At 46.6% G+C, this 26,094-nt stretch overlaps 1 protein-coding gene across 2 annotated transcripts in view; it reads left to right on the top strand.

Moving 5' to 3' along the window:
* Window positions 1-25,313, top strand: part of C21H6orf89 (chromosome 21 C6orf89 homolog) — a 33,641-nt gene extending 8,328 nt beyond the window's left edge. For both annotated transcript variants that reach the window (XM_077839211.1, XM_077839212.1), the window contains 6 exons: window positions 1,561-1,726; window positions 15,883-16,037; window positions 16,343-16,482; window positions 17,918-18,044; window positions 19,040-19,163; window positions 19,900-25,313. In XM_077839211.1, coding sequence (XP_077695337.1) covers window positions 1,561-1,726; window positions 15,883-16,037; window positions 16,343-16,482; window positions 17,918-18,044; window positions 19,040-19,163; window positions 19,900-19,985 — 798 coding nt within the window. In that variant the 3' untranslated portion in view covers window positions 19,986-25,313. The remainder of the gene's footprint in view (window positions 1-1,560; window positions 1,727-15,882; window positions 16,038-16,342; window positions 16,483-17,917; window positions 18,045-19,039; window positions 19,164-19,899) is intronic.
* The last annotated feature ends 781 nt before the right edge of the window (window positions 25,314-26,094 follow it).

Genomic DNA, 26,094 nt, shown 5'->3' with positions numbered 1-26,094 from the left:
AGACATCAGCACCCCCCTCATCGCAGAGCCCAGCTGTGGGGCACTCCCTGGCTCTGCAGAGCCCAGCCGCGGAGCACCCCTGCCTTGACACTATCACCTCCTTCCCCTCCAGATTCCATCCACTGGGCACCCCCCAGCCCAGAGACCAGCATCCCGTTCGCCCAGAGACCAGCAGTGGGCACACCCAGAGCCCAGACACCAGCACCCTTCTCCCCCTAGAGCCTAGCCACAGGGCACACCGCTGCCCAGACACCAGCACCCCCAGAGCCTTTACTACCCCCAGCTTCTTTACTGTCCTGCCAGGGGACATGGTGCAGCCCTGCCCTTCCTCACCCTTTGCCAGAGCTGGGTCTTCGGGACCCTCTCCCGTCCCTGGGAGAATGAGGATCAAGCAGAGCGAGCAGCCACCAGCCCAGCCGGGCTGGGTGCTCCGCTCACTGCGAGCTGGGCTTTGCAGAATCCAGGTGCCCATCTTGGCAGCCAGCAGCTCTGTAGGCCCAATTCTGCAGGGAAAACAGGGAATTTTGCAAAATTCTGCATTGTGCAGTGGTAGAGAATTCCCGGAGGAGTAAAATAGGCTTCCAAGGGAGGTTGTGGAATCCCCTTCATTGATGGTTTTAAAGAACAGGTGTTACAGTGGTTGAGGTTATTTGGTCCTGCCTCAGTGCAGGGGCTGGACTAGACCTTGTGGACTAGACCTTGTGAGGTCTCTTCCAGCCCTACATTGAGTCCCCATTGATCCTGCACCTGTCTGCATCTGTTTTCTCATCTGTAAAATGGAGATGCACCCTCAAGAGGTTTAATGGTGGGAAAGTGCTATATAGGTTCAAAGTAGTGTCTATTGGGTAGGGGGGTGGGTAAAGGAGACAATTTCCAGTAGGGAGTGGTCAGATATTTGCTACAATGATAAGAAATTTCTCATTAAAAATACAACTGGATATAATTTTATAGTCCTCTTCTACAACTGACTCTAGAGCATTTTTTGTCATCAAAAGAAGTCCAGTTTTGTCATTCCCAAGAATACACAATGCTACATAGTGAGACTGTGGGTCTTCTGATTTGTATTCCTAGTTCTGTCAACTCAGTGTGATTTCTTTGGGGCTTATTTTGGCTGATTGTACCAATGAAGTAACTCCACCAGAGTGTTTTGAGGCTTGGTTAATGCTTGCAAAGTGCTTTGAAATCCTTGCATAAAAGGTGCTACGGAAGTGCAAAATATCTGATTAGAGACTAGGAGTCTAGAATTGTTCATGGAGATCCCTGGCTTTTCTGATGGAGAACGTTAGTACTTAAGTGTTAAACAACCCCCCATGTCTGCAGATGTTTGTTTAAATACCAATTATCTTCATTCTTATACAGCTCCAGTGAACGGAAATGAATGAGAAGTCTACACCTGTATGCAACTAGCATTGCTGTTTAAATGAGGTGTCTCAGCGGAAGTTAAAACACACACAACTCCGACACTAGAACCCTTCTTCGTACCTGGATGGAGAAAGTTTCCATTCTGAAGACTTCTGCTTCTTTCAGTGTAATTAATCACTTGCCTGTCTTCTCTCACAGGGCCTGCTTACCCTGGGGTTAATCTTGCTAACTGCGTACTTCATGATGCAGCCGTATAGCCCTTCGCCACCTGAAACCACACTCTCCAGAGCCCATGGCTGGGGCTTCCTAGTTGGTCACATCCGACTGCTGTCTTTGCCTATTGCCAAGAAGTACATGCTGGAGAGTAAGGAAATAATTTCTTTGCTGTTGCATAACAGGTGTAGTGAGGCCGGAAGGACAATTGACTCTGAGTTGAACAGTAACTGCACATGCCCGTTGAATGTTTCACTTTCCACCAAACTAATAACACTTTACTGTGATGGTACCAGTCTTGTTTCTAGCACCATATTTACATGCAATCTGTTTTTTTATCAGTAGCCAGAGCATGAAGTTAGCCTGAAAAAGATTCCCCAAAGCAGTTTCCAGTGTGTAGATCTAGGCTAGGGTGTATCTTCTCTATTAATTTTCTATATCAAATCCTTCTTGCATGTTCTCTTCTTCTAGTACCAAAGACTCTGGTAGAGAAGTTCACTTTCCCTCTACCAGCATATAAAAATGGTGTCCTTGCTTGAAGTGGCTCGGTAAGATACGCAGATATTGCAGTGATAGAAGTACGGGGAGGGCCTTGATAGATAGATTTGCCTGTAAACACTGCCTCTTCATTCTCAGGTAAGCAAAGCGACCTCCCACTTGCAAATCAAAGACCCTGGTGTTTGTGAATAGAAGTTTGAAATGCCAGCCTGCAGTTCTGATTGGTTTAGGGAAAGGCAAGCTTTGCCCATTAGCGTGTTGGGAGGAGACTCTGGGCTTGATAACTGCAGCTTTTGTACCCCTAGAACACCCAGGGAAGTCAATGGCAGTTCAATGCATGGGATATTAGTGCACTGAATCCGTGATTAGATGTGTCCATGTCACAGTGATGAACACAGTGTAAATGCCTAGATAGACATAATAGGAATGGAAAAGTTTGCGCTGAGTTCTCATTTCCATTCTAAGTCCATTTCCACCAACCCAGGGGACCATAGGTGGGCAGTAGTGTAGGGTCCTGTGGTAATTTTGATAAATCCCTCCTCCAGACTTCAGTAACGGCAATAAACTTTTCAGTTATTCTAACTGAGAAGGTGGCGTGATAGTGATCATCTTGCAGCTCATTGTAAAGCAAAGGCTCAAGTTCTTGCCCTGAGTTGGTTTATATTTAGCGTCGGCGGTTCATTGTGTCCGAGTTCCATTATCTGGCTTTGAACTTCCTGTATCAGCTAAAAAAGACCCTCTGAAATGCCAGCTCCATTCTGCCTTTTCTGAGTGTCTCTCTCTGTTCCGTTGACATAAACACTAGACGGGCTATTGATTGAATCCCATGTGGGTGGGTCATGTGGGTGATTCATTTCCTAGCTTGCAAATTGGGATTTCATGGGCAAAAAAAACAGAGGTGAAGGAGAGGCCTCTGATTCCACACTGGCACTGGTAGCCTGCTTATCTAACTTTCCCTATGTGTACTTGCAAAAAATGTCCTTGATGCCCATAAAACGTGTCTCGACTTCTCTGCTAGAAAGAGAAACACAGCAGATAGTTCTAGGTTTTAAATTTTTTTTAACATGATCTAGTTAATAAAATGCCCAAATACTTTTTAAACACTTTCAGATGCTGCAATTTGTATGTATGCGGTTGTCTTGAGTGGGGAAAGGACAGTAAGGGTTCCTGGCACTGTGGGAAATATCTAGGAAGGAGGCGAAGTCCCAATTCTGCTTCTGTTGAAGTCAGTGAACATCTTCCTATGAGTTCAGTGGGAGCTGGATCAGCCTTTTTATGTTGGGGTGAATGATAGGAGATGGAAAGGCATCCTAAGGGAATAGGAAAAGCCAGGGACTCTGGGAAGTTGGGAGAAGGAGCTGTTTAAAATTTTTCAAGTACCATAACTTTGCATGGATTTTAAATCTGTTCTAGACGGTGAAGCAGTGTGGTTTGACTAAATCCCAGAGGTAAGGAGAGGAGGAAAGCAAGGAGTCAAAGATAACCCCCCAGGCTTTGCAGATCGAGTGCTGTTGGGACTGTTTCATTTTGGGGAGGTTATTTTTGTGTGCCACCTATATGGTAACCAGAGCACCCAGACTTGTGCTCTGCAAGGTAGCTTTAGTGTCTCTGCCCACTTCAGGAATAGGGATGTCATCTCTCGTTGGAGCTGTCTCTTGGAAGAGAGAGCTGTGTATCCAGGGCAGCCAATGTTGATTGCTGACGTGGCATGTACATGAGCAGTGGTGGTGATCGGCGGTTTCAGAGTGCCGCAGTGTGATTGGGGCTGTGTAAGAAATAGTGCAGAGACGCTAAAACAAGGGAGTGCTTGGGAGATAAAGAGGGAATTCAGACAGTAGCTGGTGTCCACAGACAGTAGCTGGGAGACCACCCTTAGTTGATCCATGCTGCAGACCTCCGACCCCTACCAGCCTGGCAATTCGATGGGAAAATCTAGCTGACTTGATGTTCCCTGGAACCTGTGAACGTGCGCAGTCCACTTTCCTGCCCAGTGCTTCTGTAGGAAGTGTAGTTCACAGCTTGGTTAGTCACTTTTGCTACAGTTCCCACGCAGGATAGATAAGAAGAGGGAGTGAAAGCTGCTGCTTGTCTTGGCAAATGGAATACTGGGCACCCTGATCATTAAAAAATGTTAATAGCTATAGTTTGACCAAGAGGAAACCAGTTTAGGGGCCTAAAATGTTCTGCCAGTGACCTCTGTGGAAGGGCCAAGTGTCTGAGATGGGTTCTGATTTTTTTTCAAGCTTATAGCTTCGTGAGTTCAATGGAGCCTCTTTTAAATCTGTGCTGCGCTTGACGTAACTAAAAGGGCAGCGAGGAGAGAAAATAGCAGAACACGTGTGTTGGAAGGATGTCAGCACTGAGGGAGAGGAGTCCTTTAGGGTAGTGGAGGAGTGTGTGACTTGGAGCAATGAGATAGGAGAAAGGAAACATGCCAAATATCAGGAAATGTAGTGAGATGGATAGACTGGAATAGTCTCCCAGCAAAGCAGAAGCACCATCGTTTTGGACGTTTAAAACTGGGCAACATGCTTGCCTGAGACACATGCTAGAAAATATATTGCAAGGACCTTGCACTGGCAAAGGAGGAAGGAAGGTGGCACAGTTAAGGCCCTCGACAGAGACTCAGGAGATCTGGGTTCAAGCCTGGCTATGCTGCAGATTTCCTGTGACACCTCGGCAAGTCACTTCTCTCTCTGGGTCTCAGGTCCCCATCTGTAAAATGGGGATTATAATCTACCACCCATTGACTTTCTTATCTATTTAGTTCTTTGGGGGCTTAGGGTTTCTTACTACGAGTATGTACTGTGCCTTGCACAGTGGAGCTCTGATCTATAGGCCCCACCCAAGGTGCACTGCTCTGGTAGTAATACTAGGGTAGAGTAGATGACCATGTGGGTTTTTCCCTCTTTGTCTTTTATGATTCGTTTAGCTCTGAGGCCTGTTTTGGGTTAAACTTGCAACATTCCCTTAGCGCTCCAGCCTTTCTTATTGCTTACTACAGAAAGGTCATAATGCTGAGTTTGTCATCCTACTGATTTCCACAACTGAAGGTTGTGATGGTCCTAAAGGCAAGATTAGGCCTTTGCTAAGAATGGCCCAAAAGGAGAAACTCTGCCGGGAGGCAGAAAGCAATAAAGCAGTTAAAGGGGAAGGCAAAAGGAGCAGAGAAAAATACTAACCAAGGGATCAGATTTACAATGCAGTGTGGACGTTCAAGCATGGGCTTGGAAACACAAAGTTCACAAGCCCTGGTCTCTCAGACCCATGTTCAGTGTGGACATACCTTATACGAAATAGGCCTGACAGCCTCAGTCTAGTTCTTGGTAGACAAACATCAGCCATGCAAAACCCACCAATCTAACTAGCACTGTCATGGGCAGCGTCTGTATGGAGGCAAGGGGCTGCCAGGCGCCAGGGAGTGTTATGATGATGTATGTTAAGGATTGTGAGGCACTCATACTATGGTAATGGGGGGCCATACAAGCACTTAGTCAAAACAGATAGCCCCTGGGAAAAGCACCTATGTGGAGCTGATACATGGTAATGGACGGGACATAAATAGCTTGACAGACTGACCAGCTGGTTCTCAGAGGGTTCCCTTCCCCCCCGCCACATCAAAGTAGCTGCATACTTCTGATATTTTTATTCTCATTTCAATGTGAATTTAGATGCCAGATTGACAGCTGTGGATAGCTGAACCCTTCTCAAGAGAACAGGTGCAGCGTGGGCTGCATCAGCTCAAGCCTCCTTCATGCAGCCTGCTTGCCTGCCACGCACCTGCCCTGGAGGGAGCAGCTCTAGGGGCAAGTGGATAATCCACTTTCAGTGACCCATTAGTGGTGGTCTTTGTGATGTGGATGCCTGCGAAATGGCCTGAGACCCAGCCTGCCAAACTCACTTCACACAGGTCCCCAAACAACCTTCAGATTGTGGTTGTATTCCTGCAGTCCCAGGAGCCCGACTCATGGGCCAAGAGCCCGCTGTGCTACGTGCTGTACAAACACAGAACACAAAGCGAGTCTCTGCCCCAAGAAGCTCACCTGGGAATGTTAATAACTTTCAGTCACAACTCAGGCTGGACTTGAGCCAGCAAACTTGAGGGAGAAGGTTCCGTTGCCCATTTGCGGTCTCCTGAGCTGCCCAGCTCCCTGAAACAACTTTCTCTTTGGACGCTTATTTTCTGCTTCACATTTTGGTCGCATACTAAAATGAAAAGAATAGTGAATATTTTCCACCATCTCCATTTCCCATAGGAGCCCTCAAGTTGTCCCTGAATCACTTGGACTCAACAAAGGGTTGGTTTTTTGTCTGTGTGTATTTAAATTTTAAGTGGGTTGGAACTTTATTCTCAAATCTTTCTGCCCCCCAAATTGTTAAAGAAAACCTCAAGGATTATATCCCTTTCTAAATGGTGTTTACACTAATATTACCCGCTGTCGGGTCCACTAATGCACCCCTCAACATGCTTTGCAGCTGCATTTTAGTGTGGTGTGAAGGCAGCCACCCCTGAGATGAAACAGACAAGTCCTACATCATTGCTCCTGTGGTAAAATAATCTTCCTGGGTGTTTCTGCCATGAAACTGAATGAAATGCCCATGTTGGCAGAAGGAGCTCCCCCTATCTAGGGCCTGATCCTTACTGAGTGTCCTATACCCTGATTGAAATCAATGGGATCTGCAGGTACTCAGCACTTCTGAAAATCAGGGCCAAGACGTCTCACGCTGGGCACACAAAACCGGCAGCACATGAGATCAGAGGCTGCTTGTGGAAACGTTAGCCCCTGCGACTCTCCCCAAGCCACAGAGCGGAGTAAGTGTTGGAGATTAGAATTTGGGAATTCCTGGCTCCCAGTCCCATGCTCAGACTACCAAGCCACCTAGATCAGAGGGGTCTAAAAATGTGTTAAAATAGATTGTTCATGAAACTGATAAAAAATTAGCCTTGCCACAGTTGTCATGTTTAAGCAACAAAATGTAACTCAAGTGGGGTGGTTATCATGTTGCAGAGCTCTGCTCGGGTGCATTTGAGTGCTAAGTGGTGGGACAGATCACAGAGGGAGTGGTTAGCTGGCCCTGAATAGTTGGGAGAAAGTACAACAGCAATGTTTGTCTTTTGGCTGGCCACTTCGGTTTCGCTTGAGGCTTGTTTGGCTCCCAACCACGTTCCAGCTTCCCTGTGAGTTTAACCCTTTCCAGAGCAGCCTTTGCTGGGCCAGCCACCCACAGATGTGTCTGTCTGTCTATGGGACTTATATGGCCCTGATTACTGTAACATCTGAGCGCCTCACAATCTTTAACATACAGCATTTATCCTCCCAGCCCCCTGTGAGGTAGGGCAGTGGTATCGTTATCCCATTTTACAGACGAAGGACTTTGAGGCGTTGAGGGTATATCAGTACTACAAGGGCTATAGTTGCATTGTAGCACTATAGTGTAGATACTTGATACAGCGCCAAAAGGAGATTTTCTGTACATCCATCCCCTTCGAGGGGCAGTAACTAGGTTGACGGTGCCACATGACAAAACAACCTAGCAGCATTTACACCGAGACTTAGATCAGCTTAACTGTGTCTCTCAGGGGCATGAATTTTTTCTGGTGGAGAAGGAACCGACCCTGGGTCTCTCATGCCCCAGGCTGGCACACTGACCACTGGACCAGCCTTCCTGTCTACCGTCAGCCACAAACCTTGGTCAGAGACAGATGATGATTTTCGTTCGCTTCCCAGCGAAAAGCACTTCTGCCTAATGGGGCACTCGGCTTTTGCACCGACTTCGCTATGCCCCAGGGCTTCCTCTGAATCCTGTTGCTGCTGCAAGCTCATGAGACATAATAGCAGACATGTGTGTTGGCTCATGTTTTTTAAAAAAGAAAAAAGGAAAAGGAAAAGTCAGGCTGGCTTTGCAGTGAAGGGTGGCTGGCGTAGATTCTTTGTATTTTTCAGCTTTACTTTGGCCCTCATTCAAGCAGTGGAGTTGCTTGGTTGAAATTGCTGACGGTAAACGAACGCCTCGTTATTGCGGGATTGTGGAATGCAGAAAACTTGCTATGTTTTTGCATTTGGAAGACGCCAGTATCTCTCCTGTTCCCTGGCTCCCTCCTCTGCCCGTATGTTTGTTAGTGGAGGTTTCTGTGAGAAGCACTGATGTGCTACACCAGTGAATGATACCTGCCTCTCAGGGCTATTGTGAAGCTTCATGTGTGTGTTGTGATCCTTGGATGGAAGCAGCTATAGAATTGCAAAGTGGTGGTGTTATTGTCCTGTCCGATTTGTGCTGGGAGTTGGAGTTGTATATGCTGCCTTACAGGTCACCTGCTCATAGCTGGGGGTGGAGTGGATTTCTTAAAGGGTCTTTCGGCCAGCCAGAACTTTTATCTTTCAACTAGCAGATTTGTTGCAGCAGAATTGCCCTGCTTATTCTGATCACTTGTTTACATAAATTGTGGATCCAACCATTCAAATGAAGTTGGAGATTTTATTTCCCCATTTTCAGTTGGATCAGAATGATTATTCAATCACTCTAACTATGAGTGAAAGTTGTTCTTTGACCAGCCACTTGCCCATTGGTGAAATACATGACTTTGACCCATGAGACATTGGCCCATTTGACCCAGAACAAACTGTAGGCTATTTTGTTAGTTGGTTTCCCTTGGTAGATGCTTCCCACCAGCTTTGAAGGGAGATGAGCTATATCCAAATTACCCAAAGGTAGGGGTGAGGATTGTGAGCGCTCGGCAGGGGCCATCTCTTTATACTGTGTTTGTACAGTGCCTACAGAATGGGGTCTGGGTCCATGCCTGGTTCTCTTAGGCACCACCGCAACATAAAACAGAACCTGGCTCACATGAGGAGAGGGTCAGGTTCCCTTAGGCATCTCTGCCCCCATTCTCCCTTAGTTCCTCTACCACTCACCCTCTTGTCCCCTTCCCAGTGTCCCTCCTCCAACCGCCCCTACTGTCCATCCCCATAATCTCCACTTCCCAGAATCCTCCCTCCCCTGCCAGCAAGCTTTACAGTGTCTCATTTCTTTTTTTATAAAAGTACTTTGATTACATTCCCCCAAAATGAAAAAAAACCCTGACACAGCCAGATTTTAGCAATGTGCTTTCCCACCCTTCCCAGATTTCTGACCGAGATGAGACTTGACCTGACGCTGGCTGGGTAAGTTCTTCAGGATCAGAGGCTTACTGCTTAGCCCCTCAAGCTACCCAGCTGCTGTGAAAGTTTTCCACCTACAAATCCTCTTAGCCTCGCTGTCTGCACATGTTCAGTGATCTGTTTGGCGCTTGACCCTTATTCCAGAGCCTAACTGGAGAGCCAAATTCTTGCTAATAACATTCTGAATTTTGTTCCCCCGCCAAGGGCTAGTGAGTACCATGTGCTCTGGGGGTAGCCCTCAAGCGAGTGAGACCCTTGTGTCAGGTTCAGATCCAAGGTTTCATCCCTAGGTCTGGGCAAAAAAACAATATGCCTTTTTCATAAGCTGTTAATTTGGGGTGGTGGGGCTGTATCTTTGGAACCCGTTGGTTAAGTGACCTCAAATTTGGTTCACTACGCACCCCCATGAAGCGTGCCAAATTTCAAGGCAATCTGGATTTTAGAGTACTAAGAAGAGTCTTTGTTTAAACGGAAATGACATCTCAATCTTAACTATTGTGCAGCTAGCTCTCCACTGTAATAATAAACACTCCTGTGAAAATAGGCTTTTCTGAACTCAGCTGATGTCTAATGCACCAATGTGGTCTCATTCTGACTTTATATTATAAATGACCAAGTTAATTTTTAGCCTAGTTTAAAAATCACGATGAATCATTTTATTTGTGGAGGAAGGATGGTCCTTGTAGCAAAGATGCGATTTCTGGCCCTGACTTGGCCACGGTCTTGTTGTGTGATTTTGAGCAAATCGCTTCATCTCAGTGATCTTAGTTTCCACAGCTGTAAAATAGGGATGATCATAGCTTTCTTCAAAGACTAAATTGCATTCATTCATTAATATCTGTAAAGCGCTTTGAGATGCGTAGGTAGCAGACTTTTCAGAGAGTTGTATTAGAGGATCTTACAGTTAGGTAGTGCTTGTCATCCCGATGGATTCCCAAAGCACTTCGCAAGCTGATTCATTGGGTATAGGATGTAGAAACTGCAGTAGAGACAGCAGAACAAAAATATACACACTACAAATGGGCAAGGGAGACACTCAAGGGGGCATAGAGGTTAGAAGTCTGCAGCAGTGCTAACATGGCCATTTGCTGGTCGCATCTCAGAAGCAAGCACAGATGGGAGATGAGACAACAATGACTCTGGAATGGAGGCCAAAGGCAGTTAAGTGCTGTCAGGGCTGGCTAGAGGAACTGAGAGCCTTTGTTTAGCCGTGCTCAATCTTGGCCCAGAAACGGGGTGCCTAGCAACACCAAGATGAGGCCTGCATCCTTCCGCAGATTTAATGAAGCTGTTGTTTAACTCTGTAGTTTGTCCAGATAAAGGATTCTGGTCATAAGCATGATGACAGGTTTCTGTGACTTTGGCCACATTTTCTTTTGCTGTCATGGCAATAGTGGTTCATTTAGAACAGAGACCTCACTTTTAGGTTGAGGGCTCCGTTCTGCAAATCCCTACTTCCAGAAGGGCTCGTTAAACTAGCAGAAAACGACATAACAAGCTCCCATGGCTGAAAGTTGAAGCAACTGGAAACAAGGAGTGCATTTGTAACAGTGAGGGAAATTGACCATTGGAATAATAAGGGATGCAGTTGGAGTCTTCATTGCTTGCAGTCTTTAAAGCAAGATCAGATGTCTTCCCAAAGGATGTGTTCTAGCTCAGTGACAAGTTATTGGGCTCAGTGCAGGAATTAAAAATCCTGTGCAGGAGGACACACGAGATGACCATAATGGCTCTTCTGGTCTTAAAGTCTGGGAAAATAGCCCCTTTTTCTTGTGATCTCGCCCACTGACATCCATAAAAGTACTTGTGAAAAAGGCCTGCAAATGTGAGTAAGGATTTCTTGGGCCTCAAGCAATCATCAGAAACTGGAGACCCTCTCAGAAATTTGTCGGACTGTTCAAAATATTGCCTTTGTTCAGGGATCTCATTAAAGCCATTTTGAAAGGCCTGTGGTTTAAGCAGCTGTGCACAGATGTTGTTATGGAAGGATCAGCAGATGTCCATCTCAATCGCATCCAGTGCACCTAAAGTCTGAATAGATAAATCATCCACTGGCTCTCAAACCAACAGGATAGATGAGTCATTTTGCCATGCCTGTAGGGATCCACCCCAAGCCTGAATTCACCTTTGAATAGTCTTGGGTTAAAATTAGTCACGCTTATTCCACAGCTGGTTGGAACCCATATCTCTGAGGCTTATCTGTCGACCCACCCAGATTTCCACTATTCTGGTACTTTCTGACAATGTAGTTCACATCCTGTGAGGGGGGGCTGCAGCATTGGGTGGTTGTTACTGGAAACTGACCAGCACAATTGCCATAGAAGGAAAAAAACAAAAATTGAGCACGTAGACCCAGCATATAGAACAGCACTCTTCAAGGGCCTGATCAAAAGCACATTGAAATCAGTGGAAAGACTCCTGTGGAACCAGGATCAGGTGGGTTTAGTGCTGTTTCTTCAGACTTCCTAGGACTTGTTCAGAGAGAGGAGGCAGGAAACCCAGAAGAAAATGCGTCGGAAACCAGGTTGTGAGGCTTCTTTGCGTGACTGTCTCACTGCCGTGTTTGCTTGGTGCAGGGAGCTCTTTTCCATTCAGCATGAATGATGATGGCCCTCCCTTTCTCTAAAGGCAGCATCTAGAACAGTGACTGCAAAAAAGCTGGGACCTGATCTAAAGCCCATTGAAGTCAATGGGCATCTTCCCATTGACTTTGGAGCAGGTTTTCCAATGCAGAGAACTCATCTTCGGCCAACGCACAGTAAACTGCCACTGGTTTGCCTAAAGGAGCTTTTCTGAGTCTTGGGTGCTTTGTGGGCCACTAGGGGAAGCTTGTAGAGGCCACCTGACTCTGAGGTTAGCCAGTGAACTGTCAGCTCTTAACATTTTGATACTTACACTTTCTGAAGCACTTATCTGAGCTCTAAGCTGCCTTTGCTTCCACACGCATAAAATTTTCGGCAGAGTCGGGGCCGCCCCTAGCTCTCTGCATTATGGTGCTCAGGGTCCCTGAACTAGATTTCCGGCCTTGTCTCTCAGCCTTCTGCTGTTGACTGATGTTAAACCACAACACGGCGCCTTTCCATCAGATCCATGTGAGTGGGCTGCCATTGATTTCACTGGGGTTCTGCACAGCAGTGCCAAGCTTGTTAAGAACCTTTTAGTTTCCAATCCAGCTGTGCTGCACACAAGCCCTTATTGGCTTCGACATCCATGTGCATCTGCAGGTTTAAAGACCGTTGCATTCCTCGGTGAGGAGAGGGCCAAATATTGAGACAGTTTGTGGAAATGTAAAAGAGGGTAGGGTGGTCATTTTAAACCGATTATAACTTGAACTGCTTGTTCTGTGTCATGGAAATGTTGACCCAAAATCCCTCTTATATTAATCACAGTAACATTCAAAAAGACGTTGTGTGTTTACATTAGCAGTAGCATATAAGAGCCCCATTGCGCTAGGCTCTGTACAACTGCAGAACTAAAGGAGGTCTCCAGGGCACCGACCATAAATTTAAGACGAGACGAGAGGTGGATATGACACGCAGGCAGGGAGTGTGACGTGAGAATGAGGCAATATTGGTCAGTTGCCTTCCCGCAAAAAGCGAGAGGGCTGTATGAAAATATAGCAGGGGAGGGGAGGGGAGTTTCAGCTTGACCATTGCCTCCTTAATGTACATGTGTAGTAGGACATATCAATACAACAGCCACTCCCACTCATCCCATGATCAGGCTACACAGGAATAATTTAGCACGCTTGCAGCTTTACATTGTAATGGACCTTGATATAATCGTAGTCCGACAGTAACAGTCTGTCCTGTTTATATGAAGATGCCTCTTCCTGTTAAATCTACAAACAGATCACACGCCCAGTGTGCTTCATTTACAACCCCAATGATTCCCCAGGGTGGCTGAACAGAGTGATAATCTGAAAGGAATGTGGGAGTCTGATCGAAATGGAGAACAAATACTTTGTGAAGTGCCTGCTCCAATCCCTTGTGTGCTCTTACAGGCGCGTTGTCCTCCCATCTATGTGCAGTCTCGCCTTGCATCACTCCCTCCCTTCCTAGCAAGGCCGGGCCCTCCTCTCCGGTCACACTTCTCATGCAGGTCACATGCATTCTGTTACGCAGACTAACACCCTCAACAATAAATCTAAAAGATTAATTAAAAACAAACCAACCCAGCCCTGCCGGCAGCACTGGGAATCCATCTCGAATGCTCTCTAGATGGCTTATTCGTGGCAAAAATAAATAACCTCTTCAATTGGGCAATTGAGAATGCAAATATCCCATGCTAATTCAAAAGAGAAATTCTGGACTGGAGAGCTGATTAACATACAATCTTGCAGGCTACTGCGCTCTCGGTCTCGTGTAGAATGTCAGCAGACCAATTGGCTACAGCACCTAAGGACAGTGCTTAGAGGATTTCACGATAAACAGATTATTTTAATGTCCCTTGCTTTATTGTGAATTGCCATTGTCTAGTCCCAAGATATGTTTTGTTGTTCTCTGGCCGTGCTAATGGTGACTGCAGTTACTCCAATGAGATCGTTCAGGTCTTTGTTTCCCATCAGCAACTAGATGCGTTTTTAAATTCACACTCCCTACTGCTGACAAAACAAAGATTTTCCCTTTTCCTTCTGTAAGCTGGGAGGATGGGAAAAGCACACTGAAGTGGCTGCTTCTTCTGTCAAAACATCATGCATGTGGAGGGGTGCAACTGATCTTTTGCTAGGAATAAAAATGTTACACTTGCATATCTGTTTAACAAAAAACTCTGTGTTTTCCAATGAGAAACAGGAATTCTATCCTGATCCTCCTTAGTCCGTATATCAGCAGTAATACGTGAAATGCCCTGTTCAAGCCTTACAGATTCACAGGTAATAAAGAATTGAAGCCTGGGACCTGCATGAATAAAAATAATGTAATAGTTCCAAATAACCCTCCCATATTGTTATCCCTCAATGAACCGTAAACCTCTGTAAAGCTACTCCTTGACTGTTGGGAAGGAGGGGAGCTAAAGTAGAGGAAACAAATCTAATGCTTTTCCATCGTATGATGCCCACCAGATATAACCTGTTACATGTAATAACTCCAGCGTTCATTCACATTTGGGAGCTTCTTATTTTTTATTGATTTTAGTATTAAAAAAGTCTCCAATCGTTTGGATGCACGTTCTGTAGAAACACTTAGGCTGTGAGTTTTAAAGCCATCTGAAGGATTTGGGCTCCCAGTTCCTGGCCATCCAAACCTCCAGGAGACTTTGAAAATCACATGTCTGGATTAAAGCGAAGGCACTGTAGGCCTGTACCTGGGATCCCAGCTGTTGGAGTTACATGAGATGAGAATCTCTGCTTTTGTTACAAATGTTGCCAGCCCTCTTAGATCACATTTTCAAGTGTTTCTTCACATCCAAGTGTCACTAATTTCTGTCTGAGTCTGCAGGTGGCATGAAACAATAGCTCCAAGAGACGTGCTCCATTTGTCTTCTCTCTGAAACGTGCTAGCACGCTAAGGAGGGGGCAGGGCCGCAGGCTGGGAGCAGGTCTGGGGGGGCACCATGTGAGGTGTGTGTAGGGCTCTGTATTGCTTTAACTCAGCCCTGCCTGCTTCTGCAATCTGATGTGTGTGGGAAGTCCCCTGCACCGATGCGGAGTGCTGTTGACTTCACTGGGACTCCATGAAGGTATAAATGAGGGTCTCCCTGTACTGATCAAATTGTATAATCAGGACCATAGCTTTTACCAGCTGAGACCCTGATCCTACAATTGGATGGACCCCTGAACATTGAAGTCAGTGGGGCATTAATCCTTAACTTCTCTGTGCCCATTTATCCATCCGACATAACTCAGATCGTGCCCATAACTCAGACTCCTTTCTGACTGGGATCTGCTAAGAGTTGAGCACCCAAATTGATCTTTTAAAAAAAATTACATAACCAGATAGAAATAAAAATGCTGATGCTTTAAAAAGATACATATCCGCAGAGTTTCTATCTTGTTTAAATCCAGACCATTCCCTTGCAAGCTCTGCAGCCAAGTCCTAGCAGCACTGTGCTACTGCATAATAGAAACTGGCCTAGGGACACAAGTGGAACCTGCCCAAGCTGAGGGCTGGGTAAAAAGTAAATAGGCAGCTGATTGTCATAGTCTAAGGTGTGGTAATGACCCCAGTAAGGACATTTGTAACCTGCCAACTGAGTTTTGTCTTCTGGGTGTCTTTTAAACGGAAGAGCAATCCAAACGTTTTCTTTGTGGATTTGTTTCAGTTTAGTCGCACAATAATAAAGGCCCATCAGATTTCCCCAAACTTCTGTAGTAATGGCATAATCTAGCCCACATTCCTCAAAGATTTACAGACAAAGAGAAATTTCCATAAAGCTCTTCCATGCACAGCCCCAAGACCCTGTCTCCAAAAACATCAATTCACTGCCTTCTCTAACACCAAAGGAAAAAGCGTCTATTAAAAGCAACATTGATGACTCCAACAAAGCTTGCCCGATTAATTATTTTTAATAGCTAATAAACCTTGGATGTCATCAGTAATCTGACAATATTTTGTGTTGGGTTAGGAGATAATGAGTGTATAATTTGGACTCCGTTACCTTTCCATTTGACTCATCCTGATATAAAGCTTGTTTTTTCTTTTTCCTCCAGAGTGCCATGACTGGTGGGGACTAGATTGCAGGCAGAATGGTTCTGAGATTCCTGCCAACTGCTCTTGCTGTGCTGCCATTAAAAGCCTCCAGGTAGTGACTGATCTAGGACAATTATCAGAAAACCTCCAGAGGCCTCAGCCCCTCTTAATCAAGGTAATGTGTATGTTTTTAACACCAGAAGGGAGCGTCGTGATCATATAGTCTTAACCATCTGTGTAACACAGATCAGAGAACCACACCCTGTGATATCTGCATTAAGCCCATAATTTCTTGGAGACTTAAAGTGATTGAGATCCTACCACATCCCTAGATAAATTGTTCCAATGGTTAATTGCTCTCCCTGTTAGAATGCAAAGCCCAGAGGGCTGTCCCTGTTTGAAGTGATGCAAGGAATTGGAAATGGGAGAGAAAATAGCCAGGTTAACTCTGCTGATCTTTCTCTTTTGCTGTTGTTTAAGACAGGGCAGTATCTGTCTTATGATGAACTGAAGCATTTTCAGTCCCAGTACCCGGAATTGACAGAGATCACAATAGAAGAAAATTCAGCTGAACGTTGGCGCTGCCTTCCAAGACAGATGTTTCCATTTGCCTTCCCCTGGTGAGTTGAGACAAAACACATGGAAGTTGCATGCCACCCTTTTCCAGGGGTACCCAAGCTCTGCCCAGTTCAAAAACGTATTGATGACTTCTCAGGAGCCTGAGGGTTAAAGCTGATTGGCCAAAAAAGATAAAAGCAGAGTTTAGCCCACCTTTGCCACTAATTGAAATGCAGTCTATGGAGACTGGGGAGATATGATTGAGGTCTATAAAATCACGACTGGTGTGGAAAAAGGAAATAGGGAAGTGTTTACTACTTCTCGTAACACAAAAACTAGGGGTCACCAAATGAAATGAATAGGCAGCAGGTTTAAAACAAATAAAAAGAAAGTATTTCTTCACACAACACACAGTAAACCTGTGGAACTCCTTGCCAGAGGATGTTGTGATGTCCAAGACCATAACAGGGTTCAAAAAAGCACTAGATAAGTTCATGGAGGATAGGTCCATCAATGGCTATTAGTCAGGATGGGCAGGGATGGTGTCCCTAGCCTCTGCTTGCCAGAAGCTGGAATGAGCGACAGGGGATGGATCACTTGAGGATTACCTGTTCATTCCCTCTGGGCACCTGGCATTGGCCACTGTCGGAAGACAGGATACTGGGCTAGATGGACCTTTGGTCTGACCCAGTAGGGCCGTTCTTACATTCTTATGCTGGCTTCAATGCAGAATACTCCATCCTGAGCCATGTGGAAGGCTCCTCTGATCAAGTTGGAGCATTGCATGCTGGGACTTTGTGTGCTGTTCCTCACAGTAAGATCAGGCTGAACTTGGGTCGCATGATACAATTTCTTGGGTATAATCTGATCTCAGTCCGAAGGAAACCTGGGTATCAGAGTTTCAGGAACCATCTATGTTCCAGGTGTAACTATCTAGGGTCTTAAAGTGTGTCAGGGACCTCAGCTTGTGTTGACCATGTCTGTGACCTGTGCTAAAGGGCTACAGTTGTCCAAGGCTTTGACACAGTACAGGAGCATGATAAGGTCCCATCTAGAAGCAACACCATATTTTTACAGGTTTCAGAGTAGCAGCCGTGTTAGTCTGTATCCGCAAAAAGAACAGGAGGACTTGTGGCACCTTAGAGACTAACAAATTTATTAGAGCATAAGCCTTCGTGGGTTACAGCCCCACTCATCGTATCCTACCTCCTGTTCAAATATGCATCACTGTGTAAGGGAATGGTGTGACCTGGGCACAGGCCTAGGAGCTGGGGAGTCATGAGTTCTAATCCCAACTCTGATAATGACTCTGTGGGAGCAAGAGCCTTCACCTGGCTGTGCTTCAGTTTCTCCATCTATAAAATGAGACTAATAATATGTAGCTACCAACCTCATAGGAGTGTCAGGGATGAATGTTTGCGAAGACCTTTGACGTTGGACAGAGGCTATATAAGCGCTAAGCATTATTATAAAGTGATTCTTTAATATGTTTTATAGGAACAAAGCCCTGAATAAAACTCAGATTCTCCAGGAACTTTTCCCTGCCTTGTCTTTGCTGGCGTTCCCAAAGGCAATTTCCCTGGAAAGCTGCTTTCTCATTCACAACCCAGAGTTAGGGAATAAGGTGAGACATCCATCCCGGGGTATGCTTTCCTCTTTTGTGTAGGTACATGACTGCCTTAATGCAGGAAAGTCACCCACGTGCAGAGAGCCAGTGTAAGGCCTATGTACCAGGAGGTGCTCGCATGTCGCTTGGCCTGTACACCAGTGCTCTGCAAAGGAATACATTTCATCCACCAGTGCAATCAGTTGCTTTTCCGAAGCGCACTGGGAAATGGAGATTCTTGTCTGATGAGTAAAGCTTAGGGAATGCAAGTTGGGATGGCTGGGTTTTGTTCCTGCCTCACTGTGACTTTGGGGGCCAGTCATTTGACTGCTCTGTGCCTCAGTTTCCCTCTATGTAAAATAAGGATCTGACTTGGGGTCTGTCTACCCTACAATTAAACACCTGCGGCTGGCCTGTGTCAGCTGGCTTAGTTGCAGTGTAGGCGTTCAGGCTCGCCCTGGAGCCCAGGCTTTAGGATCCTAAACGTGGGAGAGTCCCAGAGCTTGGGCTGCAGCCCAAATGTCTACACCACAGTGAAACAGCCCCAAGCACTGCAAGCCTGAGTCAGCTGGCCCGGGCCAGCAGGGAGTGTCTAATTGCAGTGTAGACATACCCATAGCTACTTAGGAGGAGGATTGTGAAGTTGGATTAATGCAGTAGCTCCCGACCCATTTTTTGTTGGCACAGATCAGGGATGGGTGCTCCTGAGTGTATCCCCTCACTCTAGGCCTCTGCCCGTTCTCTCTCCCACCTCTGGGCCCATTTTTCCTCCTTGTCTTGTTTGTTTTCCTTTGAGTGCGGAGGAGTGGTGGGGCTGTGCTGCTTTGTATAGCTGAAGAGGGGCATCAGCAGCCTTCAGGGCCTTGGATTTGGTATGATTTCATATTGATAACCCCGTAATAAATAGTCCTCTAAACAGCAGCCACTGGCCGGGTTGAGCCGTGCCCGGAAAGGACAGGGAGAGGTGTTGAAGCTCCTTCCTCTATATCTTTCCTCCTTCCCATCTGTTACAGACCCACAGACTGCACAGCCTGTTTGCAGTTGGAAGCGGCCAGCTAACCCTGAATATTGCACCTTCCAAGGAGTGCAGAGGACACTGCAGGACTCTGTCGGTGGAGCTGGAAGCTGGGGATTTCGGTGAGTTCCAGTGCTGCAGTGAGTAGACCTAGGTGATCCCCTCCCGAAGCAGGGCCAGGCGCCTGATCCTGATTGTGTCTTGCACCAAGTGCCTCCGACAGAGATGAGCATCTACTTCCAGCACCAAATAATTGCACCCAACCAACTGTGCCAAGCTATCTCATGTAGTGGGAGAGAAAAATTACTCCTCAGCCCCTTTGAGGGCTCAGTTTATGACCTGGAGCAGAAGCGGCATAATGCCTTGAGATACTCTACGTAACTTCATGCCTAAGTCCTGATCTCTCACTGTTTTCTTGGCCAAGCCCCCACTGATTTCCAAGGATCATTTGAGTCTCCTTTCCCTTGAGGTCCTGCAGGCAGAGGAGTTTCATAGCCTTGGTCATTAACATTTTCTCTGCATATATCAAGTCCCTTCTAAAGCATTGTCTTGTCACGTTGCCGAAGACGAGCAGGGTCAGGTTAGGTGATTGCTTAGAGAGGAAACCACTCAGGAATAGCCAGGATGCTGGAGGAAATGGTGTGGATGACTTATTCGCCCCATTCCCTCTGAGTCTGTTCTGATTGATGCCCTGCCAGGGTGCTGCTGAAGGTACTGCCTTGTGATAGAGATGTAAAATGGAGGCCCTGATCAGCTTCTCTTCCATCTACATATTTATCACAGTGGTGTCTGAGCTTGTCCAGTACAATAACCAGTCGTGGGCCCGTCTCATGCTACTTCCTGTTGTGTTTCCCAAAGGCTATGCCAGCGCGGATTACTGGAAGATGAGCTTTAACTCCAGAGGAGCAGAGCCCATAGTCATTTGCGATGGATCCTCTAGCTAAGAACTGTGGGAGAGCTGGAGTCCAGTCCGGTGCGAGAAGAATGCACGAGGGGGACAAGAAAATGGGTGTATAAAAGCAATGAAACTGGTGCAGCTGAAACATCCCGGGGAAGCAGCTTTGCCCACCATGTGGGAGGCCTTGTGTTTCAAGCAACCGTTTCCCTGGCCCCCGAGGTAATACTTGCCCGTCCTCCGACGTACCTTGGGAGAGAGGCAGTTGCACTGATCGCCCCCCTCAGGTAAGCCCTGGGGGTGCACACGTTTGTTTTCCTGAGTGCAGGGGGATGCATTTCCGAGAACAAGCTTCTCCTTGTGTCCTTTGTGACTATTGCACTGTTAGAATTTCACAGGGAGCCCCAGAGCGGGCGAAACCGTGACTGAAACCCTCCGGTGCATTCATCCCAGAGAGGTAACATTGGGCCTGTCTATTGGGGCAGCTCTGTCAAGGGGACATATGACTGACATGTTCCATGGTTCCTCCCCCCACATCACAACCCAGTTCCATGCCCCACAAGGAGGAGAATGAGCCCCACAGCCCCCATTCACAGACTCAGGCCTGGCTCCCTGCTGCAGGAAAAGAATGGGCCTTACAGCCCGGTTGCAAAGACTGCCACACACAGCAGCGTTCTTGTATCAAATGAAGCTGTTTAACCCTTTACCCGCCCCCCCCCGTCTCGTTGTGATTGGCCTCTTCTGCATTATGGCAGCCTCAGAGCATTGCTGGTTCCAATAAATAGTCCCTATGTTCTTTTCCTCCTCTAACAAAAATACTGGCGTGAATTTGGCTGTCCGGGTTCTGAGAGTGCAAGAGCTTTGGCGAGAGCCAGGCTGAGGTGCGGGGAAGCACTGCATAAGCTTCCCCTTCCAGATCGATGAGTGGACTGCACCACCCGTGCCCCCCCACGGCTCCACCTGGGTCTGACCTGGAAACCCCTGGTTAAGATTTTCGAAAGTGACTAGTGATCTTGAGCCCCCTGACTCTCAGACAGTGCTGAGCACCCACGCTGTGAAAATCAGACTCCCTTGAGGTGTCTCAAGTTGGCCACCCAGAATCACTGATTTCCTTTGAAATCTTGGCCCCTGTCTACATTGGTGAGGCAAACGGCACCAGCACCTTACTCACAAATCTTGCTTGCATATACTATGCAGCTCTTGTTTGAAATGTGCTGGCTTGCTTTCCTTGGCCAGTATGGGAAGGACCTAAATGAGGGCAGCTTTTAGGATCTGGTTTACCTGGAAGTTCCTTCTTCCCCCCAGTCTTTTGTGTGTTAACTCCTTCCAGACCCCAAAGCTCCATCTCTCTCCAGAATGAATGTTGATTTTTTTCCTGAGTCCCTTCCGAGCTTCCTCTGCAGGTTTCCTGTTGCTTGTGTGCTCCCCTGTCCGGTGCCTTTAGAGAGGATCAGTTTCATCATGTGCCGGCTGCAGTTACAGCCGTTCCTCCCAAGCCTGATCCTATGGGTCTTTGTTCCTGCTGTGGACGATGGCTTACAGATGTGTCAGACTGAAGTCATAGCCCTGGGCTGCGGTTCAGGACATACTCTCTCACTTGTTTGTATGGTATCGTGAGAGCCTCTTTTGTTTTGAAGCAAGTTAATCATGTTATGAGGCACAAGAATCTTTTCATTTGTAAACATCTTTAGGTCAATTAAAAGAACGGAGTGGAACAATTTCCCTCCACCCTCTTGCAAGTTTTTAACAGCTGGAAAATGGGTGTGAAGCTGCTGCTGGTATTAATTGTTACAGTAATGCTTAGAGGTTCCAGTCCAGATCAGAGCCTCATTTTGCTGGGTGCTCTACAAAGCTAAAACAGAAGAAAGTTACTGTCCCAAAAGAATTTATAATCCAAGGGCACGATCCGCAAACACTTCCCTACATGCATAATGTTAATGAGTTACTCTGGGGGGGTGTTTGCAGAATCAGTCCCTAAAGAGGGAAAAGACAAAACAGGTTGAGTAGAACGTGAGAGGGTGGGGGTGATTTTAGTTGGCTTTGACCAATAAAGGTCTAATTTAATTGGTCGCAAAATATCACTGGGAATTAGGGTAGTACAACTCCCAGTATTATTGTTTGCTAATTTTTGTTGGTGGGTTTTATACTAGTGATTGTGTGCACACCCTACGCTCTCACACACGTGTAGCCCTCTGAAGGACTGGATCCTGTGCAAGTTACCCTTGATTTCAATGGCAGACAGATCATGCCCTAAACGCACAAATTAGGGACCGATGCTATTTACAGTTTGGCAGCTTCTCAATTTACATTTGGAGGCTAACAAGGTTACCTCATCAGCTCCCAGGTTTCCCTCTGTCTCGCTCCGTTTTTATTGAGCATTCAATGAGAGACACGCACAGGGGCTGTATTGGACTCGGTGTTAAGATCATGAGTGAGTTAGTGTTGCTATTGCTTCTAAGTGTCCGTGAATGTGATTCATAAAAAGTTGCAGAGAAAATTGCCAGTAGTCGGTTAAATGCCTGTGTTTTGTGACCCCCGTCACTGCCAATGCGGCTCCCTGGCTTTATGGAAGGACAAGAAATCAGCCACTAGGACAATCAGCTGTCAGGCTCTCTAACAAGCAGTGGGTTCTAAAGCTGGTTTATGTCTACTCTACAGACGTGCACCCATAAAAATGGCTCCTCCCCAGCTCAAACACCACTAGCAGAGCGTTACGCCAGTTGGCCAGAGGATGGGGAATCTGTCCTGATTGCAAATCTGCTTTCCAAGTGCACTTTTGGTCTCTGCTTAAGTTTCCAGAGCTGTGTCTAGGAGACACAGTGCTCACATGTCCAAACCTCACTGCCTTTGGAATTTACATCATTTGTTTTTACACTTCCAGTATGCTTTCTCCTCTGCTTCCAAGAGCTGTAAGACATTAAAGGCAGACTTAGCTGCTAAACCAAAACAGGAGGAGGCTGATTTTACTCTGCTTCTTAAGATACTGAAGAATCAAATGTGGCCCCATCAGCACTAGAGTACAAAGCCCTAGTCTGTAGCGTGGTTTCTGTCTCTGGCAGCCAGGGAAATAGCGTTAGCACTTTGCTGTGATTCAGTACAGGCATGGCTGTCAGGGTTTGAACTCTTGTGTGGATAAGGCCAAAGGAGAATGAGGCTGGTGAGGCTGAGATGCAGCATGCTCCTAGTCAACTCTTTCCAGGCTAGATAGTCTGATGACTGCCGGCAAGAACTGGTCCCATCCCACCCACTACCCCGTTTGTGTCTTGGGGGCACAACTTCTCCCAACCAGAAAGGCAGCAGCATTTCCAAAGGCAGTAACAGGCTTGAGAGGTGGGGAAGGGCAATTCTATTCTTGCAATCTCCCCAAACCGAGGACTTAGTAGAGAAAGGGTTGAATGTTGCCCCAAACAGCCAGCCGGCTCCTATGGCTCTGGAGTTTGTAACAGAGTGGAGCAACCTGGCCATCTTCTCAGTTACTGAGGCATCTTAGCAAGTGGATCAGGTCGTTGATGCTGTATATTACGTCACGGGTGTCAGTGGCCTCCAGCGTTGCCCGACATTTGTGGGCCCTTCTGCGTACAACATGTCTTAAACAGACCCTGTGTGCGGCTAGTTGCACACCTTGCCCTACTCTCTACTGGGGCCCAACCCCATTCACCTAGTTCATCCCTCTTTTGAAATTCACTGCGTGCCTAAATGCTTCGTGTATGAGCCTGGAGATGGACTTGTACCTCCTTGAATGCCATGGCCTTGCAAAGCTGCTGTGAAAATTCACCAGTCAAGGCGCACAACTTGCTCACTTGCCCTTGCCCATAATGACCAGAGATAACGAAACTGTCGTATTTTACTCACCTGTAAGGAAAGACTACCTGCTCCAGGGAAGGGGGCAGGCAGAACTTTGCAGAGGCTGGTTTAAGGCCTGTCTCCGATAATCCAAGACACTGACTGTCTATCTCAATCTCTCTGGTTTCTGAACTCAGGGTAATTGAATGCAGGAGAAAGGAGTCTGACTACTTTCCTAATTTCAACAGTGGGAAACAAGAGGGATCTGGACATCCAGTTCCCATTGATTTTTAACAAGAATTGTGCAGTGCTGCAAATCTGAATCTCTGACTCCCATTGCAAAGCCCTGGAGAGTTTTCTAGGGTAAGATCCTACTGGAGTCAGATGGCTTTTGGTGCATGTACCAGCCCCTCCCTCAACAGCTGTTGCAAAGTGCCCACTCTCCAGATGGGAGGGGAGGCACTGGGTGTGCCGTATGGTGCACTTTGTCTTGGCGTATGTCTACGCTAATTGCAGCTTGGGTTGACGTGGTGAAGACGTGGCGGCATGGACCTCAGCACGGGCTAGCAATGCAAGTACATACCCAGGATGTCAGGTGGGCTTGTAGAGCTCACGTTGAAGTCCGTGCCACCAGGCCTTCACTGCTCTTTTTAGCTGAGCCAGCCAGGTTAAAGCTGGCATGGATATGGCTACCCAAGCTGCAGTCCCACCTCTGATTGCAGCGTTAGATACAGCCTTAGAGGAACGGGGAAGAAAATCAAGTTAATAGTGATTTGGATGGTAACCGCGCTACACGGTATGAGGAAGACGAGCCTACCACCCTTTCTCACGCAGGTAGACCTGCCTCACTGCAGTGGGACTGCTGTCATGAGGAAGGGTTGCAGGATCGGCTCCGATCCTGTAGTGTGCTGCGGCGCCCTTGGCTCCTTGTTAATTCATTGGGAAATAAGGGAACTCAGCACTTTCCAGGATCAGAGCACAAGTAATGAGCAATTCCAGCAGCCTTGCAACCAATGAACAGAAACCTTTCACCGCTCAGAGAATTCAGCTTTCTTCTCTTTGTATATTTACTATCAAGAGCTATCTCTTCTCCTCTTCTGGAATACCTGAAAATAGGTGTCTTAAAGGATTGAGGGACTGTCGTGTTGAGTTAAACATGAGAAGTGCTGGCCTTTCCTTTTGCTGTGCAAATTCCAACAGAGGAGCATTGATTTATTTTTAATGTTCTCTCTTTGTGTAGTGGGAAATGGGGAGTAATATGGTTAATTGTGACATTATTACAAAGACTCAGGGGTATGCTGGGCAAACTATTCTATAGATATATGCATAAAGACTGTTGAATTATGTACACTGTACATTCAAGTGGCTGTTAAAGAATGTAAATATGCAGGGAATTTTATGGATGATTATAATTTAATATATTGCAAAGTTTGTAAATACTTGGGAAAAGCCTGTAAAGAGTGTAAATAAATCAGCTTTGTATGTAAGAAGAATTTAAAAATTGTTTTTACTTTTTGCATTTAAATACAAACATTGATGCACCTTTTCCCCCAATGTGGATTTTTCTTTTTTTATTAAAGAAACAATGTCGTGAGCAAGAGCTGTGGTTTTGTGACTATACTTAAGCTATAGCGTAGAGGCCCCGACTTTTTGGTTCCTGGGGGGTGCTTGACCCCTGCTCCGCCCTGGGGCCCGCCCCCTCTCCACCCCTTCCTCCAAGCCCCACACCACCTCTTCCCGCCCCTGATCTGCCCCTACCCCACCTCTTCCCACCCCTGCTCCTTCCCCTCCCCTCCAGCATCTGCACACTGCGGAACAGCTGATCACAGTAGGGCGGGAGGGGAAGGCACTGATTGGTGGGGCTGCCAGCGGGCGGGAGGCGATTTTTTTCATGGGGTCAGTGCCTATGCTATGGTGGCAGAAGTGGTGGAGGAGGGTATAATAGAGATCTGCGTATGCTGGGTAGGTTGACAACAGTCAGCATACAGCATTAAATATCTGATGGTCTGACAATATTTTGTCGTTACACATGGGTAACATTTTCAAAAATGTGTAAATGATTTGAGCCTAAATCTCAATTGCAAAAGTGATTTAGTCTCCTCAAGTCTTGTCTACACTTAAGCTTTGCAGCCTTACCTCTACTACTGTGGTTAAAGTGGCAACCGCACAAGGGCTGTTGTTGGTATATCTGTGTCAGCAAAAAATCAGCTGACATAGATAGCTATATCAGTAAAAGCAAAGTAGCTTTTGAAAATTGGATTTAGGCTCCTAAGTCACTTAGGTGCTTTTGAAAATGTTACCCAGAGGCTGGTATTTTCAAAGGAGCCTAAGGTGTTTGAGGCCCAACTCCTGTTGATTTTCAGTGGGATCAGGGT

Source organism: Eretmochelys imbricata, chromosome 21, assembly GCF_965152235.1.
Source record: "Eretmochelys imbricata isolate rEreImb1 chromosome 21, rEreImb1.hap1, whole genome shotgun sequence".
Taxonomy (NCBI): Eukaryota; Metazoa; Chordata; order Testudines; family Cheloniidae; genus Eretmochelys; species Eretmochelys imbricata.
This window is presented reverse-complemented; position numbering and strand designations above follow the sequence as displayed.